The sequence below is a fragment of the Notamacropus eugenii genome, chromosome 4 (genome assembly GCF_028372415.1).
Source record: "Notamacropus eugenii isolate mMacEug1 chromosome 4, mMacEug1.pri_v2, whole genome shotgun sequence".
Classification (NCBI taxonomy): Eukaryota; Metazoa; Chordata; class Mammalia; order Diprotodontia; family Macropodidae; genus Notamacropus; species Notamacropus eugenii.
In genome coordinates this window covers 414,550,055-414,572,315 of record NC_092875.1, presented here as the reverse complement: position 1 = coordinate 414,572,315, position 22,261 = coordinate 414,550,055, and the positions used below count along the sequence as shown (strand labels likewise).

General features: G+C 37.2%; 1 protein-coding gene across 1 annotated transcript; it reads right to left on the bottom strand.

Annotated features, from left to right (window-relative positions):
• Positions 1-1,039: 1,039 nt before the first annotated feature.
• On the bottom strand, positions 1,040-9,256 carry LOC140501766 (uncharacterized). The gene is made up of 2 exons (XM_072605677.1): positions 7,902-9,256; positions 1,040-3,846 (listed from the first exon to the last, which is right to left on the bottom strand). The coding sequence occupies exon 2, from the start codon at positions 3,551-3,553 to the stop codon at positions 2,714-2,716; it is 840 nt and encodes a 279-aa protein (XP_072461778.1). The 5' UTR covers positions 3,554-3,846; positions 7,902-9,256; the 3' UTR covers positions 1,040-2,713.
• Positions 9,257-22,261: the final 13,005 nt, after the last annotated feature.

Below are 22,261 nucleotides of genomic sequence, written 5' to 3'. Positions count from 1 at the left end.
TACTCCTAATAAGCACATATCTTTTCTAACAAAACTACCTGTCTAAAATTCAATATCCGTCTAACCTCAAGAGGGTCTTGGAGTCAACACTAGTCCAAGGGTCCCTTTAACCATGTTTGCCTCCTTCTTCTTCTCCTGGATCTGTTTTTCAGAAAAAAAATCCACTTTTATTCATGATGATTCCCATGGGAATTCAATCCCTTTTCCCCTCACCTCAACCCCCAATATTCAGCATCCAGACAAGCAAGGACCAAATGGTGAAAGGTTTCTGAACATTCAAGATAAGAGAGAATGCTGCAAATTGAAGCACTAATTTCTATTTTTCATTCCCTGTGTTGTAAGAAGAATCATATACTTGTACTTTAGAAGTGTTTGGCAGAATGCAGGAAAAGTTTCCTTTAATTTCAGTAGATATTTAGTCAATTATCCGACACCTAATTTTAAATACTGATCTGTATATATTCTTCTGTAGAAATGTTGCATGACACCACATTCCTGGATGTGTTGCTGCATAGGTGATTGGCTACCAGAGGGCTACACTAGGGAAACACATATTCTAGTCAAACATGTAAGTGAGAAAGGCTTTGAATACAATCTAAGGAATGTCTGTGGACTGCTCATTTGGGGGGCTCTCCTAGAACAGTCTGCAGGGCTAATCATTAATAGGATTGGTCACCAGGTGATTAGTTTCTCTTGATACACAAACTCATAAAGAACATGTCCTAAGACAGAGTGCTTACCATCAGCAAAAGTTAAAGGGAGCACCCATGCCAGTGGATGCAAGTATTTTAATTGTTCATTTTTTAGAACTGGAGTTTCATTTTTTGTATATAATGCTGTTTGAAGAAATGTCTTCTATCCAGACAGATTAGAAAGAGTATATGTCAGCTTCCTCTTGTTAGTGAAAATCAAATTCTAAAAATAATTTGCCTCGTTCATTTCTTTACCTACTGAAAGATGAAATTGTCTTGAAAGTAAAGAAGTCATTAGCTATACTGCTTTTTGCCAGGCCTAGAGGCCTGTATTGGGCTACCCGAGTCTTTCTTACCTGTCCCAGGTCTTCGGTTGGCCAAACCGGATAAACGTATGAGAGAAAGGTCGTTCCAGAGTCGAACAGGGGTTGAGCTTTATTACAGGGTCTCGGTTACAAGTGCAGGGGAGTCTTCCTTAGGAGGAAGAGGGGGAGATTTCCTAAGGAGGCTAAGCTTAAGGGATTGGAAGTAGAAGTACAAGTGGGGAGAGAGGGGGAGGGGAGAGAGGAGAGAAGAAAGCGGAGCCTACTGTCCTCTTGGCTCCACACTGCTAAGAGAGAGCTTTCAGGCTTCCTCAATCCTACTTAATCTTCAGCCACACAGTTTGCATCTCAATACCGTGCTGTTAGGTAACTAGGTGTGCTCCAATCCGGGACAATCTCGAGGGCAGGGAGACTCCACCCATCACGTATCTCCCGGGGAGAGGCAGAAATACCCGAGCTAGCCGAGCTAGCTCAGTCTGACCTTCTCGAATCCCCGCTGTTCATGGAGGGCCTCGTAAGACTCTAAGATTTAGAAGTCCCACTTTTACCCGCCCGAGACCATCCACACGGATTTGAGCTTCCAATCCCAACATATCCCCTTCTTTGTTTTGCGCGGAGCGCACCTGGCTCTAGAGCAAACAGTGGCTGGAGGCTGAGTGGATTAGGAAGGCCTTTAGCATATGAGTACCCTACAACAAGACTTCATTCACACAGAAATCTGCAGCTAGCACAACTGACAAAGGGAGGCATCAAATAAAACAAAGATGAAACTAAATGGCTGAGTTACAACAGGGGAAGTGCAATCAACTAATCTCAAAGCATATTTTAAGAGGAGCAGCTGGTGTAGGCGCCTTACATCACCACTCCCTTAATCTTGCAAATGGATCTCAATGGCCAAGCCTGAATGGCCAAGCCTGTGGTATTCAGGTGAAAAGTTGGTCACCCCTTCCCCTCCCAATGTCCTGGGTTTGTGATATCAAAGTCCTCCTTCAGCCGCTGAAAAAGATGCCTAGATGGAATGGGCAGGAATGTTGGGATGAGTGCTGCTTCCTCTCTGGGCAGCAGGGTTAAAGCTGTTAGCAGCAGACTCAGGTGGTGCATGATCCTTCTCCGGGGTCTCCGGGCTCTCCGACTCCTGCGTCTCCGCCGTCTCCGACATCGGTTCCCACTTACGGATCCTTCTAATGGGAATCCACGCATGACCTTTTCCTATGGAGACACAAACATACCCTGGACCCCCTATTAGTATCTTAAAATGTCTCATAACTGGAGTATTATGTGAGTTTTTTGAGACAGTTGTATCAAGCTCTGATTGTATTAGGCCTCTTGATCTTAGCTCTGATTGTATTAGGCCTCTTAATCTTAGCTCTGATTGTATTAGGCGACCTTTTCCCCTTCTTTGTTTAGCGAGGATCGCCTTTAAGGTAAAATTGATAAGAATGCATAGCAGCTGGTTGCTTTGGTATAGCTGCTGCCAGGTGCTCACAAATGCTTGATTAACATCTGTAAGGAACCTGAATTTCCCGGATTTTTTCTTTATAACAAACACAGGAGCATTCCAGGGTGCTAATTGCTCCTTAACCAGTATTTGTAATGCCTGGAGTTTTTCTGAAGTCAGGGGCCATTGCTCTACCCAAATCGGGGTGTCTGACTTCCAATTCAAGGGTGGGGACTCCAGAGCAACAGCAATGGCCCTTACTAAAAATTTGATAACCTCATCCCGAGGCGGCTAATTGCCATTCCGGCAATCAAGACATAATCGGCGGCCAAGTACTGTAATTGATTTCCTGTAGCCTCAAACTGCCCTGTTTCTGTAAATTGCTGATAAGCCTGGGGGGCCTGAGCCCCTAGCCCACTGGTAGTGCTCTTTACCCTCTGAGAAAATTCTGATACCCAAATCACATTCTGCTCAGGGGTAAGGCAGGCTCTAGCTAAGCTCTTCCAGTCATTAAGAGTCAGAACAAACTGACCACTGAGAGTTTCAAGCATGGCTATGACAAAGGGTGAATTAGGGCCATGCTTGGTACAAGCCTCTTTAAGAGTCGCCACTCTCTTCCACTCTATAGGTATGTGGCTCCTCCGAACCCCACCGGGGACACTGGGGTCCGCTATTTCTAACACAGGAAATGTCCCTACATCTTCTTCATTCTCTATAGCCTTTCTTATTCCTTTTTCCAAACTGGACTGTGGCCCTGAACTGTCTGACCAATGGAGCAGGTTATAAGGAGGCGCGGAGGGAAGGCACGGCGTATTCTCCCCTGCCTCGCCTTTTCCATCCGCTAGATGGAGCTCCGAGTCTATTTTTTCTTTACGCTCCTTAACTTTCCGCTTAACTTTCTGCTTGCCTGGGTCCTCCCCTCCCCTCTCTCCTCTTCCACTCTTATTCCAATCCTGCCCTGGCCTCTCAGGCCCTTCCTTACAAAATTCTCGGAGGTCGTTTAACTCTATTGTGACCCCCGCCTCCCTGCATTCCCTGTGAAGTTTCTCAGCCCAGACCTCCTGTTCCTCTGGCTTTATTACTGGCAATAGATTCCCCATCTCCGCCCTTTTCCCAGGGGTTTGGGAAGCTTCTCTCCCCTTTCTCTCCTTCCGAATCTAGGATTCGGGACTCGCTTCTTTCACAACCCCTTCCGGGTGTACCCCAAAAGCACCCAGGATTATCTACTCTCCCAATCCCTGTTGGGGCGCCAACTGCCAGACCTAGAGGCCTGTATTGGGCTACCCGAGTCTTTCCTACCTCACCTCCGAGGTCTTCGGCTGGCCACGCCGGATGCACGTATGAGAGAAAGGACGTTCCAGAGTCAAACAGGGGTTGAGCTTTATTTCAGGGTCTGGGTTACAAATGCAGGGAGATCTTCCTTAGGAGGAAGAGGGGGAGATTTCCTAAGGAGGCTAAGCTTAAGGGATTGGAAGTAGAAGTACAAGCAGGGAGAGAGGGGGAGGGGAGAGAGGAAAGAAAAGAAGCGGAGCCCTACTATCCTCTTTGGCTCCACACGTGCTAAGAGAGAGCTTACTGGCTTCCTCAATCCTACTTAATCTTCAGCCACACAGTTTGCATCTCAATACCGTGCTGTTAGGTAACTAGGTGTGCTCCAATCCGGGACAATCTCGAGGGCAGGGAGACTCCACCCATCACGTATCTCCCGGGGAGAGGCAGAAATACCCGAGCTAGCCGAGCTAGCTCAGTCTGACCTTCTCGAACCCCCGCTGTTCATGTAGGACCTCGTAAGACTCTAAGATTTAGAAGTCCCACTTTTACCCGCCCGAGACCATCCACACGGATTTGAGCTTCCAATCCCAACAGCTTTTGACTGAGAACGAGAACTTCAAAAACAACCCAGGTAATGAGGTCTCTTATCATGACTTTATCATGACTTTGTCCTAGACCTGAGATCTGCTTTCTAAACTCATTGATTACCTCTTCCTTTCCAAACCATGTACAGGGTAATCTGAAGACAATATTCTTTTCTCCTTCTATTGAATTTTATCCAAGTACTCTCTGTTATATTTCCCTCTTTTGGTTCATAGATTTTTCACTCTTAAGCTTACATTTTTAATTTAGCATTTTATTTTCCCCATTTACAGGTAAAACATTTTTTAACATTTGTTTTTAAAACTTCAGGTTCCAAATTCTCTCCCTTCTTCCCTCTCCAATGCCCCTCATTAAGAAGGTAAACAACTCAACATAGGTTATACATGTGTAGTCATGTAAAACATATCCACAATAGGCATGTTGTGAAAGAAAACATAGACAAAAATACTCTCAAGAAAAATAAAGTATGCTTCAATCTGTACTTAGATACCATCAGTTCTTTCTCTGAGGATGGATAGCATTTTTCATCATAAGTCTTTCAGAGTTGTCTTAGATCATTGCATTGCTGAGAATAACTAAGTGACTCACGGCTGATCATCTTACAGTATTACTTGGTACATAGTACATTTCACAATGCGTTAGCCAATGAAAGTCTTTCCCAGTTTTTTCTGAGAGTATCCTGCTCAACATTTCTTATATTACAATAGTATTCCATTACAATCACATACCACAACTTCCTCAGGCATTCCCCAATTGATGGGCATCCCCTCAATTTCCAATTCTTTGCCCCCAGAAAAAAGCTACTTTAAAAGTTTGGACATATAGGTCCCTTTCTTTTATTTTCTTTTGTGGGGATGGATATAGATATGTAAATATATTACTAGATCAAAGGTTTTCATGGTTTTATAGTCCTTTGGCCATAGATCAAAATTGCTCTAAAGAATGGCTGAATCAATTCATAATTCCATCAACAATGTGTTTATGTCTCATTTTTCCTACATTCCCTCTGACATTTGTCATTTACCTTTTGTGTCCTATTAGCTAATCTAATAGATATGAGGTTGTATTTCAGAATCATTTTAATTTGCATTTGTCTAATCAATAGTGAGAGTATTTTTTCATATGACTATAGATAGCTTTGATTGCTTCATCTGAAAACTGGTCATATCTTTTGATCATTTATCAATTGGGGAATGACTCTTACTTTCAAAAATCTGACTCAGTTCTCTATATGTTTGAGAAATGTGACCTTCATCAGAGAAAGCTGTTTCAAAATATTTTTTTCACAGTCACTATCACTAACTGTATTTCCCTCCATTCTATTTCTCTCTCACACAGCACTTATTCTATTCCCTCTCTCCTTTAAAGCTATCTCTCCTCAAAAGTGTTTTACTTCTGACTACAACCCTCCCCCAATCTGTCCCTCTCTTCTATCACCCCCTTTCTTTTATTCCCTTCCCTTCCTACTTTCTTCTAGGATAAGGTAGATTTCTATACTGATTTGAGTGTGTATGTTATTCCCTCTTTGAGCCAATTCTGAGAACAGTAAGGTTCACTCACTCCCCCTCACCTCCCTCCTCTTCCTCTATACTGTAAAAGCTTTTTTCTTGTCTCTTTTATATGAGATAATTTGCCCCATTATATCTCTTCCTTTCACTTTCTCCCAGTGTATTTCTCTCTCATCCCTTAATTTTATTTTTTTAGATATCATCCCTTTATATTCAACTCACACTTGTTCCCTCTGTCTGACTACTTTAATAATGAGAAAGGTTTTGTGAGTTACTAATATTACCTTATCCCATTTGGGAATATAACCAGCTTAACTTTATTAAGTCCCATATGATTTCCCTTTTCTGTTTACCTTTCTACGTATCTCTTAAGTCTTGTATTTGAAAGTCAAATTTTTGATTCAGTTTTGGTCTTTTCATCAAGAATGCTTGAAAGTCCTCTATCTCATTGAATATCCAGTGTCCACACCCCCCCCCCCCCCACAAATTTATACTCAGTTTTTCTGGATGGGTGATTCTTGGTTGTAACCCTAGATTCTTTGCCCCCTGGCATATGAGCTTACAAGGACCCAACTCTTTGAATGTAGAAGCTGCTAAATCTTCTCTTTCCTTGACTTTGGCTTCATGATGCTTGAATTTCCTCTTCCTGGCTGCTTGCAATATTTTCTCCTTGACATGGGACCTCTGGAATTTGGCTGTAATATTCCTAGCAGTTTTCATTTTGGGGTCTCTTTTAGGAGGTGATCAGTAGATTCTTTCCATTTCTATTTTACCCTCTGATTCAAGAATATCAAGGAAGTTTCCTTGATAAATTCTTTAAAGATGAAATCTAGACTTTCTATGGATCATTGCTTTTGGGTAATTCAATATGTTTCAAATCATCTCTACAGAATCTATTTTCTGGGTGTTTTTTTTCCATTGAGATGTTTCGCATTGTCTTCTTTTTTCATTCTTTTCATTGTTTTATTGTTTCTTGATTTCTCATAAAGTCATTAGTTTCCATTTTTTTAAGGAATTGTTTTCTTCAGGGAGCTTTTGAATCTGCTCTTCCATTGGGTCAGTTTTGCTTTTTAAGGCATTCTTTTCTTCCCAATTTGTTTTTGAACTTCTTTTGACCATTTGATCTAGTTGCTTTTATAAGTGTTATTTTATTCAGTTTTTTGTGTGTGTCTCTTTTCCCAAGCTGTTGACTCAGTTTTCATGATTTTCTTGCATCACTCTCATTTCTTTTACCAATTTTCCTCTACTGCTCTTTGTTGATTTTCAAAATCTTTTTGAGATATTATGTGACTAGAGGCCAATTCATTTTTTTCTTGGAGTCTTTAGATAAAGGAGCTTTGACTTTGATGTCTTCTTCTGAGTATGTATTTTGATCTTCCTTGTCACCATAGTAACTTTATCTAATCAGATGTGGGTTTTTTTCCATTTTTTCTTCATTTTCCCAAAATATTACTTAACTTTTTCTTTTTTTATTTAAATTTATTTATTTAAGTTTTCAACATTCATTTCCACAAAATTTTTGGGTTCCAAATTTTCTCCCCATTTCTACCCTCCCCCCACCCCAAAACACTGAGCATTCTAATTACCCCTATCACCAATCTGCACCCCCTCCTAATATCCCTCCCTTCCCTTATCCCCATCTTCTCTTTTGTCCTGTAGGGCAAGATAAATTTCTATACCCCATTACCTGTATTTCTTATTTCCTAGTTGCAAGAACAATACTCAACAGCTGTTCCTAAAATTTTGAGTTCCAACTTCACTCCTCCCTCCCCACCCATTCCCTTTGGGAAGGCAAGCAAAACAATATAGGCCATATCTGTGAAGTTTTGCAAATGACTTCCATTTTTTTTTTAAGATATGATCCCATCCTATTCTATTCACCCTGTGCTCTCTGTCTCTCTTTCTCTGTGTGTGTGTGTGTGTGTGTGTGTGTGTGTGTGTGTAATCCCACCAACTACCCAGATACTGAAAAAAGTTTTCAAGAGTTGCAAATATTGTCTTTCCATGTAGGAATGTAAATAGTTCAAGTTTAGTAAGTCCCTTATGATTTCTCTTTGCTATTTACCTTTTCATGCTTCTCTTGACTCTTGTGTTTGAAAGTCAAATTTTCTTTTCAGCTCTGGTCTTTTCATCAAGAATGCTTGAAAGTCCGCAATTTCATTGAAAGACATTTTTCCCCTGAAGTATTATGCTCAGTTTTGATGGGTAAGTGATTCTTTGTTTTAGTCCTAGTTCCTTTGAGCTCTGGAATATCATATTCCACACCCTTTGATCCCTTAATGTAGAAGCTGCTAGATCTTGTGTTATCCTGGTTGTATTTCCACAATACTTGAATTGTTTCTTTCTAGCTGCTTGCAGTATTTTCTCCTTGACCAGGGAACTCTGAAATTTGGCCACAATGTTCCTAGGAGTTTCTGTTTTTGGATCTCTTTCAGGAGGTGATTGCTGGATTCTTTCAATATTTATTTTGCCCCCTGGTTCTAGAATATCGGGGCAATTTTCCTTGATAATTTCATGAATGATGATGTCTAGACTCTTTTTTTGATCAAGGCTTTCAGGTAGTCCCATAATTTTTAAATTGTCTCTCCTGGATCTATTTTCCAGATCAGTTGTTTTTTCAATGAGATATTTCACATTGTCTTCCATTTTTTCATTCTTTTGGTTTTGTTTTGGGATTTCTTGGTTTCTGATAAAGTCATTAGCCTCCATCTGTTCCATTCTAATTTTGAAATAACTATTTTCTTCAGTGAGCATTTGAACCTCCTTTTCCATCTGGCTGATTCTGCTTTTTAAAGCTTTTTTTCTCCTCATTGGCTTTTTGAACCTCTTTTGCCAATTGAGTTAGCCTATTTTTCAAGGTGTTATTTTCTTCAGCATTTTTTTGGGTCTTCTTTAGCAAGGTGTTGACCCACTTTTCATGTTTTTCTTGCATCTCTCTCATTTCTCTTCCCAGTTTTTCCTCCACCTCTTTTACTTGATTTTCAAAATGATTTTTGAGCTCTTCCATGGCTTGAGACCATCGAATATTTATTTTGGATGTTTGGGATACAGAAGCCTTGACTTTTATGTCTTTCCCTGGTGGTATTGCTCTTCCTCATCTGAAAGGATAGGAGAAGATATCTGTTCACCAAGAAAGTTCTTTTCTATAGTCTTATTTTTTTCCCCTTTTTTTGGGCATTTTCCCAACCAGTTACTTGACTTTTGGGTCCTTTGTCAAGAGTAGGGTGTACTCTGGGAATCTGTAATATCTCAGTTCCTCCAAGGTGGCACAATCCAGTGTGTACACTGATCTGTAAGCAGGAAAAGATTTTTGTGTCCAGAATCTTAGCAGTTACCTCTCCACAGCCACCTGGCCTCTAGTTCTGCCAAGTCAGCACTGGAGGTTGATTTTCAGATAAGCTGGATGGGCAGGGCTGTCATTCAGTGTGAGACAAAGACCAGCTTCCCCAGGGCCTGCACACAGGACCAAGGCAAGACTCAGCTCCTCAGTGCCCCCAGGGGTTTTATGATCCAACAATGTAAGCGGGATGATGTAGAGGCTGCTGTGAGAACTGCTGCTGCCTGCCCAGTGTGGTCTCTGCAGGCTGCTGCCTGAGGCCAGAAATATGGGAAGGTCCTTCTTCCTTCCAGGCCAGCTGAGAAAACCCTGTCACTGACCTTTCATGCCTGTGGGTTGAGGGATCTGAGGATCTGCTGCTGCGACTAGAGATTCTGCCCCCAAGGTGTCCTCCTCCCAGAGTCTTTTCATGAACTGCTGAGTGGCCAAGGCTGGGCTGGGCTCTATGCTCCGCTCCATGTCTGATGCAACCGATGTTTCCTGAGGGTCTTTCAGGTCACCCTGGATTGGAAATCTCCTCCACTCTGTTGTTCTCCACTTCTGCTGCTCCAAAATTTGTTGAGAGTCCCTCTCTACAGGTATTTTATGGGCTGTGTGGGGAGACCCTATGTATGTGTGTCTTTCTACTCCACTATCTTGGCTCCACCCCCTTAACTATTTCATCTTTGTTAAATTAGGGCTCTCTTTCCAGGATGGACGGCATATTGTCCCAAACTTCAGGGATTTTGCATGGCTATTTTAAGAGATACATTTGGGACCTATAAGTTATCAGTTCTTCCAATGTGGCATGATCTAACAAGAGGTGTTTACTACTCTCCTGGCCTGTGCTCTGATCTGTGAATGGCTGAAGAAGTTGTGGTATATTAATGTAATGGAATACTATTATTCAATAAGAAATGATCAGCAAGTAGTCTTCAGAAAAACCTGGAAAATTTTTAATGAACTGACACTGAGTTTAGTGAGCAGAACCAGGAAAACATTGTACACAGCAAGAGCAACATTATGCAAAAATTATCTATGACAGACTGAACTCTTCTCAGCAATACAATGATCCAAAATAATTCCAAAAGACTCATTATGGAAAATGCTAACCACATCCAGAGAAAGAGCTATGGAATCTGAATGCAGATCAAAGCATTACATTTTCACTTTTGTTTTGTGTCTTGTGGCTTTCCCTTTTGTACTTATCCTTTTTTTCATAACATGACTAATATGGAAACATGTTTAACCTTCTTATGCATGTATAACCTATATCTGATTGCTCGCTGCTTTGGGAGAGGGGAGGAGTAATGAGAGGGAGGAAGAAAAACTTTGAACTCAAAATTTAAAAAAAATGGAATGTTGAAAACTACTCTTAATGTGTAATTGGAAAAGATGCAATACCATTGAAGAAGAAAAAATTAGTGATGGAAGTCTTACAATTCCAATTTCACCCATCTGGTTTTGAATTTTCAATAACATATCATACTGAAAAATGAGAATCTACCATAACAATCTTTTTAAAAAAGGAATTCTGTAACTGGATCTGTTCTACAAGTGATTAGGCAAAGCCATTTTGCAGGCTTTTTTTTTTTTTTTTTTTGCATAGACAGAAATGAGGCTGATAAGTGGACATGTCAAATGGTCATTTAAATTTCACCTATCTCAATAGTTGTTCTTTCATGTTAGTCAAATATTAATATGGAACTTTGAATTGTATAAATTCTGAAAATTTCATAGAAAGACTTCATGTCCTCATATCATCCCAGGTTTTACAAGTAGCTTAGTATTAATGTTCCAAGGAGCAACAAGTGATTCTGAGAATGACTTTTAGGACCCAGATCAATGGTACCTCAGACAAAGTCTCGATATGTAATCATGCTACATCTTAATTTTAAATGTTATATAGAAACTGTGTTCTAAGAAATTTTCAGGCAAAGATAAAGATGGTTTAGGGGAGAGTATATCATACAGCTACTGGGGGCAAATGTTTCTGTTTTTTACTTGCCATATTTTTGAAGTCAAAATCCCTTTCTAACAACTAATTGATGTTAAATACTTAAAAGGAAATGGTAAGATGTAACTTTCAGGCTCTAGAAAAATGAGGCCTTCTGAAAGCTAGATAAATGTAACCATAAAATAAATAAGAAAGAAGGTAAGCAGATGAACAGAATTTTAGAAAAAAAGTTAGATATGATAAAACTTTGAAGAAAAATGAATGAGAATAAAAAGATGTATATGTTTTCTTAGCTGTTCATGGCACCTTCCCAAAAACTGACCAAAAAACTATATTAACATAGATATAGACATAGATAGATAAATATGCATACATCTATCTACATATATATAACTCATAAAAATACAGAAAAGTAGAAATACTAAGTTTACTTTTTTGGATCATAATGCAATCAAAATTATGTTAAATAAAGGGCTGTGGCAGTATAGCTTTAAAATTAATTAGAAATGAAATAGTCTAATCTTAAATAATCAGTATGAGGACAAATCCTAGAAATAACCAATAATTTCAGTAAAGTTCATGATAATGAGAAGACATACAATGACTTGTGGGATGCAGTCAAAGCAATAATTATGGGAAAATTTATCTCTCTAAATGCACATATTAATAAAATGGAAAAAAGATCAGATCAATGATTTTGGCATGCAACTAAAAAAATTTAGGAAAAAAAGACAAATTAAAAATATTCAGATTAACACTAAAATGAAAATCTTAAAAATTAAGGGAGAGATTGATAATTTTTTAAATTAAAAAAATTAACTGATAAATAAAACTAGAAGTAAGTTTCATTTTAAAAAACAGCAAAATCAACCACTGATTAATTTGACTAAAAAAAGAAAGAAAACAATTAAGTTACTGGTATGAAAAAAAGAAAAAGGTGAATAGAACACCAGTGAAGATGAAATTAAAGTAATTATTAGGAGCTATTTTGCCTAATTATGTGTCAATAAAACTGACAATCTAAGTGAAATGGATGGATAGGTGAAAAATATATGAACTGCCAATATTAATAGAGGAATAAAATAGAATACTTACATAAACTCTACTTTAAAAAAAAAGAAATGAGAGATCAATGAGTTCTCTAAGAAAATATCCCCAGGATCTGATGAATTAGAACTGAATTCTAATAAAAAGGTAAGGAATAACTAATTCAGATCTTATTTAACTATTTGAAAAAAATAAAGTTTGGGTGAGTGGAATCAAGATGGCAGCATAAAAGCAGGCATTTTCTAGATCTCTACCCCCAAACACAGTCAAATACCTGTAAAAATGACACTAAACAAATTCCGGAGATGCAGAACCCACAGAACAATGGAGTGAAGCAATCTCCAGCCCAAGACAGCCTGGAAGGTCTACTGGAAGTGTCTATCATGCCGGGCTGGGAGCAGAGCATATAGTCCAGCATGGACCTCACCGGCATAGAAGGCCCTTGAGCAGGCCTTGGGGCGGGGGGGAGGGGGTGGTGGTGACTGAATCTCTGGCACCTGTGGCAGTTTCCAGACTTCATGACCCCAAAATGTCAAGGAAAATTGGAAGGTCAGTGGAAAAAACGTATAGGACCTGTATGAGGAAGTAGAATGTTCTGGCCCCAGGCCTAGGGCAGCAGAGGGAGAGGAGGAGGCTGTGGTAGCCACAGCAGCATCAGGGGCAGGGGCAGTGGCTATTTCTGGGACTCAAGGCCCACAGATTTGGGGGATCCATCAGCTGACAGTACACCTCCCCACCTCCACTGGAAGCAGACGTACTTTGACAAACAGCTCAAACGTCAAATAAATGGCTGGAGAAATGAGCAAAATCCTGAAAAAGAAGCAGGACATAGAATCTTACTTTGGTGACAAGAAAGATCAAAATATACAAACAGAAGAAGACAACAAAGTCAAAGCTCCTATATTCAAAGCCTTCAAGACAAAATGAATTGTTTTCAGACCATGGAAGAACTCTAAAAGAATTTTGAAAATCAAGTAAGAGAAGTAGAGGAAAAATTGGGAAGAGGGATAAGAGTAATGCAAGAAAATCATGAAAAATGAGTCAACTACTTGTTAAAGGAGACTCAAAAGATATTGAAGAAAATAACATCTTAAAAAATAGACTAACTCAAATGGCAAAAGAGGTTCAAAAAGCCAATGGGGAGAAGAATGCCTTAAAAAGCAGAACTTGCTAAATGGAAAAGTAGGCCCAAAAGCTCATTGAAGAAAATAATTCCTTCAAAATTAAAATGCAGAAAATGGAAGCTAATGACTTTATGAGAAATCAAGAAATTATAAAACAAAACCAAAGGAATGAAAAAATAGCAGACAATGTGAAATATCTCACTGGAAAAACAACTGCCCTGGAAAATAGATCCAGGAGAGACAATTTAAAAATTATGGGACTACCTAAAAGCCATGATCAAAAGAAGAGCCTAGATATTATATTTCATGAAATTATCAAGGAAAATTGCCCTGATATTCTAGAAACAGAGGGTAAAATAAATATTGAAGTAATTTACTGATCACCTCCTGAAAAAGATCCAAAAAGGAAAATTCCTAGGAATATTGTAGCCAAATTCCAAAGCTCCCAGGTCAAGGAGAAAATATTGCAAGCAACCACAAAGAAATAATTCTTGTATTGTGCAAAAACAGTCAGGATAACACAATTTAAACCAATGTCACTGCTTGGTCTGTATCCAAAAGAGATCAAAGGAAAAGATAAAAGACTCATGTGTAAAAATATTTCAACTTTTTTGTGTCAAATAATTGGAAATTAAGGGAATATACATCAATTGGGGAATGGATGAAAAAGTTGTGGTAAATACCTATGATAGAATATTGTTGTCTTATAAGAAATGGTAAGCAGAATGGTTTCTAAAAAACAGGTAAGACATATAAAACTGATGAAAAATTAAGTGAGCAGGAGAACAATATACATAGAAACTGAAACATTATCATGAGGATCAACTACGATTTCACTATTCTAGTCAATACAATGATCCAAGACAATTTTGAAAGACTCATGATGAAAAAAATGTTATATACCTCCAGAGAGAGAGAACTGCTGAACTCTGAGTGCATTTTGACGGATGCTTTTTTGTTTCTCCCTTCCCTTTTCTTCCCTTTCCCTTCCTTTCCCTTCCCTTCCCTTTCCTTCCCTTCTCTTCCCTTCTTTTTCTTTCTTTCTTCATGGCTAATATGGAAGTGTCTGGTCTTCTCTGGTTCCATGAGGGGCTGAAGGTAAAAAGACAATTCAAAACCCAATTTTTTAAAATGATTTTTTGAAATAAATTAATTAAAAAGAAAAACAATGAGGCCACAGTACAATTTTTACATATACATTTAAGTACATATGTATGCATTGTTTTATTTTTTTTCTGGAAGCTACTTTTTCTGTTCTCCATTCCTAGAAATATTACTTTATGACATGTGTCATGAGAGTCTCTCCATATCTAGTCATGAAAACTTTTTTTTTTTATATCATGCCCTTTAGTATAGTCACTCATCTCTGCCAAGAAAACCCAATGGATAATATTGGCATACTACAGTATATAGGGCCAAAGAGCTGCACACAACTGAATGACTAAATACTATAACAGAAGTTAGGCTATTTTTCTAGGATGTGGTTCATAAAGCTCAAATTCTGTTCCAATATCAACCTATACAATACTTATGTATTAATGTCATCAGGTTTGCTCTTAATGATTTGAAACACAGAAACATAGTCAGAGAAATAAAGATAGAGACGAATAGAAAGAGAACAGAAATCACCATTTTTTTTAAAAAAAGAGAATGGGGAAGTCACAATCAATAGAAAGGAAAAGAAAAAATATCAAAAATGGATAAGGGAATATGTAAAAAATGAAACAACCTAAATTGTCAAAACAATTGATAAATAACTAGAATGATCCAGTTGTAGAAAGTATAATAGGACATACTAAAAAAATGTACTTACATATAGGAAAATTCTAGGTTTGCATAGATTTACATTGGATTCTATGGGACTTAATGTACATTCTACAAATGATGTAATTATTGTAAAGCACTGAGAAAATTGTATAATAAAGAGGGAGAGGTATATAAATGTAGCTACTATTATTGTTATCATTATTTGCAAAAATAGAAAAAATAAGACACTCTATCAAACACAATCTATGAGACAAATATGGTACCGATCACCAAACTAGGGAAAGGTAAAGCAGAGAAGTATAGGCAAATAGCATTAATGAAAATTATATAAGAATAAACATAATGCATATACTATTTACAGAACTGCAGCAATATACACAAAAAATATTCATTGCAACCAAGTAAGACTGATACCAAGAATGCAAGGATGGTTCAACACTAGGGAAACAATTGGCATAATAGATCCCACTTATAGCAAGAATTACACCAGCGATTAAAACAACCCAAAAGTTATGGGATGCATTTGAAGCAGTCCTTAGAGGCAAATTTAAATTACTGAACACTTATATTGATAGAAAGAAACATATGGTTCTATCCATAAATGTAGAAAAAGAATTAAAATCTGGCACTTAATTATATAAAAATACATGCAACTGAAAATCATAGCAACAAAAGTATTTTCCTTAAAATGAATCCTTTTTGCATGCTAGGTAGAGTGCTGGCCCTTTTGACAAGAGATTGGACTCAAATTTTACCTGAAACATCTCTTTTCTAAGTGATTATGAACAAAAGAGAACAAAATGAAAGCCAAAATGAATCACATAAAAGCAGAAACATTTTGAAAGATGTTAATTTATTGTATAATTTTAAAAAGAAAAGCAAGCTGTATGTAAAACTGATTTGTCATTTCATATATACTCTTCTTTTTTAAATAGTTAATTTATTTTTAGTTTGCAATGTTCCCTTCCATAAGATTTTGAGTTTCAAATTTTCTCCCCCTCCTTCTCTTCCCCATTCCCCAACATGGTATGCAATCTGATATGGGCTCTACTGATGCATTCATATTAAACATATTTTCACAATAATCATGAAGTAAAGAAGAATGAGAACTAATGGGAGGAATCACAAGAAAGAAGAAACAAAACAAAACAACAAAAGAAGAGGAGATCAAATAGAATACTTCCACCCTCATTTGGAATCCAAAGATTTTTCTCTGAATGTGGATAGCATGTTCCATTGTGAGTCTTTTGGAGTTGTCTTTAGAAGCCTCTTTTTGTATTAAAATAAATTAATGCAATTTTTAAAAGAAGAGAAAAAGGATAATTGATATTCTTTAGCCAAATTATAAGCAGATCAAAAACTTACAAAAGTATTTTCGGAACAAGCAATTATTAATTTCCCACACAATGGTAAAGGCTAATAAAAATATGTGCTATTGGATTTGTCAAAGTAATCTAAAGTAAACTTCTGAATCAAATAAATGAAATAACTAAGATCCAAGTATAAAATCAACAAGTCTTCAATGAGTGACATCAACAGTCAAAAATGTTTTGACTGAGAAGCAATTGTCATAGTCAGGGGTTGTATATGGAAATAGAAGGGATTATTATGACAATCCAATATCAAATCATTAAGACAAGATATTACAGGTTAATCTTAAGGAGACCTGACTTAGTGTTCAATGTAGAGTATAAAAGTAACTACAGTAATTTTGACTATAGGCTGTCAAAATTTGACACCTCCTGAATACCTAGCAAGATATGATCTGGTAAGTAAAATTATATGTCAGAAGCTATCTTTCATGAACTGACAGATAACTCCCTATAATATGAATGCATGTTTTAAAATATCTTGGATAATTCAATAAAAATGTAATAGAACCAGATATTATCATAGACTGTTGGCCACATTGAGAATTCATAAAATCTAAAACATAATATTTTAATATATACTTCCATACATAATACTCATAATCTCCAAAACACAAGGAACAACAGCAAAAAAAGAACTTTCAAAATATAGAGACCTGGAAATGGAAAACAAAATCATTTGGAAACAAGATGAGGTACATGACATCACTAGAGTCTTGTGTGCTACTGAGATTGTACTTAGGATGCTTTCAATGAACTCCCGAAAATGAGTGTGCATTCTAATGCTTTCTGTTCACATAGAAATAGCAGCTATTTTACACTCTTGTGCAACAGTCCATTAGACACTAAATATAAAAGAATAATAGGAAGACAGCAGTCTCAGGACCATTACTATCAAAAAAAGAAGAAAAATGAGACAATGATAATTATTATCATGTTAATAACTATTACTACAAGTAAAATTTGTATAGTGCTTTGAGGTTTGCCAAGTCTTTTATGTGCTTTAAATTAGCTTTTCCTCACAACAATCCTGTGAGGTATATGCTAGTATTATCATCCCCATTTTGACTATGAGGAAACTGATGTTGAGAGAGGACAAATTTGTTTCCAGACATTACCTAGCTTAGATATATCTATGTAAGACATTTCAGCTCAGATTTTCCTGTATTGAACTCCAACACTCTAGTCAAACCAGTTTGTTTAACAAATGGGTAAAATGAATTCCAAAATAATTCAGTGATTTGCCTGGTGTAATATAGATAGCAAACAGCTGTTAGGATTTGAACTCACATTCTCAGACTGCCAATTCAGTGTTCATTTCACACTGCTACACAGGCTCCTGATTTCCTTCCCCAGAACTTCAATAACCAAGTCACAGCTAGTGAAACAGATTAAAACTCTAGACCATCACAATGATGTTGATACAAGGTTTTTTGGTTTCTGACTACCAAGTTTCTTCCATATCCAGCACTTTAGACCTCCAAAATAATGAAATGGCTTGGGAATAATACATAGAAGATTCTGTTTGGAATATCCCCTTTTACCCAAACAATTCTCATCTCCTACACACAGACCTCAGCTGTTTTGCTCCATCTCCATTACCCACAACTCAGACTCTTCTGGATCATTTTTCTAAATTCAACTAGCAGCACTTATGAGGTATCAGATTTGCAGTCACTTAGCTCCCAGACTTACATAAAGACACTTAATATTGTCTCATTACTTCATACCATTAGTGATATTTTATCATCAATAGGGCAATTGTTTCATTGCAATAAATACAGATTGAGTGAAGTTCAGTGAATTCAGGCAGACTCATCACAACAATATGAATATCTGGCAAATTGACTACTGCAGCCTTTAATGTACCTATTGGCAGAGGTACTAGAGTCAGGTCAAGTCAACAAGCATTTATTAAAGTTCTACCATATGCCAAGCACTGTGCCTTTAAAACATATAATAAATTCAATATGCATCTTTCAAAGCTGTCCTCGTTGGCTATGATTACTTGCGGGGCAGGGGAGGAAGGGAGCAGTTCATTGCTAAGTAAAGCAAAAAAGAGTGCCTGATCTCAAAAAGTTCAGTATCTGTTAACTGGCAAAGAGTGAAAAGATCTCATAGGATTAGAAAATCCAAACAAAAGGAGTCTTCCAGTGAGTATAACCAACTTTGGCTTATTATCACCAGTACCATTGCCCAGCCACAAACAAAAACAAGATGAACACCCTAGCTAGACGCATAATAAATGATATTATGCTTTATTGATTGTCTCATTATTGAATGGCAATAGTTGTATATTTCTATTAAAAAATCACTATGTAGTAAACAGGCAGAATATAGCACCTGGCTCTACTAGAGTTAGGAAGACTTGAATTCAAAATTGGTCTGTGTGACCTCAGGCAAAGGTCAAACTCTTTTTGATACAGTTTGCTAATCTGCAAAATGGGGATAAAATAATATCTACCTCTCAGGCTTGTCATGAGAATCAGATGAGATAATAAAGGTAAAGCACTTAGCACAGTACCTGGTACATAGTGACTGATATATACATCCGAGTTGTTGTTATTATTGTTATTAATAAAAATAAGGACAGCTAATCTATTGATGGATCAAGATTCTATTCTAGCACCTCAGTCTATTTTCAGTGTAAGTGGAGAATTCCTTGAGAATCTAAAGACAGGAGCTACAACCTCAGGTTTGTCACTAATTGCTTCTCGAATGAAGCAGTTTGAATGCCCTCCCCATACTGATGGTACTTTGGAAGACTATGTGGCTTTGTCTATCACTAACCTCTGTCTATAAAATGAGAGGTTTGGGATACATGATCTTGAAATGCTCTTTTTGCCTCCAGGATTTTATGAGTTCTCGAAAAGCCAATGCATGACTGGATGGCAAGGATGTTTTTGGAATACTTCAAGCTTCAGCATTCCAGTCTTAGCCTAATCCCCCAAACCAGGTTGGTTTAGCTTTCTGTAGTCCATTCTCTCCAGTTCATTATTCTGTCTTTGTCTTTCACTCTCAGAGAAAGAGTGGAAGGAGGGGAGACAAGAAGAAAAGGAATATATAGGGAGACCAGCATTTTGGGGAGAGTGGATTTGATTCCAAACATCAATTGACCTCTCCCTTTTTCAACCCAGGCCCCATGCCCCATGCTCTAATAGTTTCTATCTTTATATAGAACTTCAAGATTTTTTTTCTCTACATAACCTCTGGAATCTGTCCCTTTCAAATGCCTGATACCTCTAACAAAATTTTACATTTTTATAGAGCTTTAACAATTTTACAAAACACTTCCACTCTTATTGTCTCATTAGATCATCACAACAAATCTATGAAGTAGGGAGGGAAAGGATTACTTTTCTCTCCTAGAATCCTACATACAAACATACTCACACACAGAGGGAGAGACGCAGAGAGAGAGAGAGATGAAGACACAGAAAGATAGAAAGAGACAGAGTAATGCAAAGAGTGGCACTAGATTCCTAAGGTCCTTTTCATCTATAAAATTCTATAATTAGATGAAAGCAAGAATCCAGATGTTTAGTTCAGTTTGTCCTTTTTTTTGACTACTCCTGTAATTTCACCACAGAAGATTTTCATTGAGACTACCTGCTTTACCAATGTAGATTGTTACTTCTTCTGTAACTTGTAATCTTTTAGAATTGTCCTGGGGAGTGTGCTGGACTGAAAGCTTGAGTGATTCACCCAGGCTCACAAAATCCATCTTGTGCCAAAGGTAGACCTTTAAGCTAGGAAACTGTTCTCTAAGGTTGCTTTCCATCCTTCACATCACACTGCCAAGATCCTGATCCCCATCAACTACATTGTCATTAAATGAATGACAGAAAAGAAATTCATTATTTCTTCCTTAATTTCCTTTTCATAGTGTTATTTTTTAAAATTGTTTTTCAAGAGGTATATGGTGATTTAATTAGGTTTTATTGGCTTTGGAACCAGGGCCACATAGATTTGCATTTTTTTTATCTTTTCTCATCTTCATGTACCTCCTACATTTTTTTTCCTAAAGTCTTTGGCCCTTGAGGAAAGCATCATGAAAAGTACCCTTGCTCAAAGAGGCCATAGTTAGTTTGCCAACAATGATGAAGAATAACATTCAAAAATGTTGCTCCTTAGTAAATCTTTGCTAAAATAAATATTGGGTCAGATTCCAATGTGCAAGGAATAAGAATACAAAGTAGCCAAAATATACTCTATACATTTTCTGGTATATGCATTTTAAAATGAGAAGTGAAAGGGAGAGAGGGAAAAGGACTAGGATATTGATATCCATTATTTCCATAGTGGATTCACATAAAAATATTATAACTATTACAGTTTGTTTTTATAAACCAAGAGATTCTTATGACACATTACAACTTCAGTTTATGTGAGAAGATTTAGGATTGTAAAGTGATATATTGGTACAGAGGTGACTATAGAAATAGTTATAGATTTATAGCTACAAAAACTTAAAATCTATTGAGCCCAATCTCCTAATGCCCTCTTCCTCCCTTCCCTTTCCTTCCCTTCCCTTTTCTTCCCTTTCTTTCCCTTTACTTCTCTTCCCTTCCTTTCACAAAATTTTGTCTTACCAGTTGGACCATTTTATCTCAGTCTTCCTTCCTGGAACTTAAATTTTGTCATGTCTCCTAACCATGGATATCCTCTAAGACCCTAGACAAGAGGATCTACTCTTCTCCCTCTATGCTAGCAGTTATAATTTCTATGCAGAAGATTCATAGATCTAAATAATTGTCTCTAATCTCCCTTCTGAACTTGAGTCTCATATCAACAAATGATTTTTCTTTGAATTGCAATCAATCTATTAAACTACATGTCTGAAAGACAATTTATCTTCCTCTATCTCCCACCCCATACCCTTCCACTTTCTAAATGTTCTTATTACTATAAAGAGCACTAGTCTTAACTACTCAGGTCTACAAGCTCCAGGCTCTTCATTCTCACACAATCCAGATATCTTATCTGTCTTATTTCTGTCTTAAAACATGTCTCAAATATGTCTCCGCTCTACATATAGGACCACCACCATAGTGCAATCCTCCATTATTTTATTGTTATTTTCCTTTTTTTTAAATAGTATTTTACTTTTTCCAATTACATATCAAGATAATTTTTAGCATTCATTTTCACAAGATTTTGATTTTCAAATTTTTCTCCTTCATTTCCTCCCTCTACCTCCTCTTCTTCCATATTTCTAAAATAGTAAGCAATTTGATGTTATATGTGTGCTATCATGTACAATATTTCCACAATATTCACGCATGTGAAAGAAGAAATAGATTTTAAAAAGAGCAAAGTAAGTAAAAAGAAAAGCATGACTTGATCTTCATTTAGAGACCATCAGTTCTTTTTCTGGTTATGGATAGCATTTTCCTTTGTGCGTCCTTGTTACATGTCTTGGATCATTGTGTTGCTGAAAAGATCTTAGTCACTCATAATTGATCATTACACAATTTTGCTGATGCTATGTACAATGTTTTCCTGATTCTGTTCATTTTACTTTGCAACAGTTCAAGTTTTTTCTGAAATCTGCCCGTTCATCATTTCTTATTGCAGAATAGTGTTCCATTATATTCATATCCCACAGTTTGGCCAGTCATTTCCCCAACTGATGTAAATCCCCTCAATTTCCAATATTTCACCATCATGCAAAGGGCTGCTATGAATATTTTTGCACATGTTGGTCCTTTCCCCTTACTTATAATGTCTTCGGGATATAAATCTAATAATGGTATTGTTGGATCAAAGGGTATGCATAGTTTGGTTGCTCTATGGGAAAAATTCCAAATTGCTCTCCAGATTGGTTGGATCAGTTCACAACTC

What these genes read in the sequence shown, in the direction of transcription:
- LOC140501766 (XM_072605677.1), bottom strand. Translation starts at nt 3,553, where the DNA reads ATGGGGAATCTATTGCCAGTAATAAAGCCAGAGGAACAGGAGGTCTGG.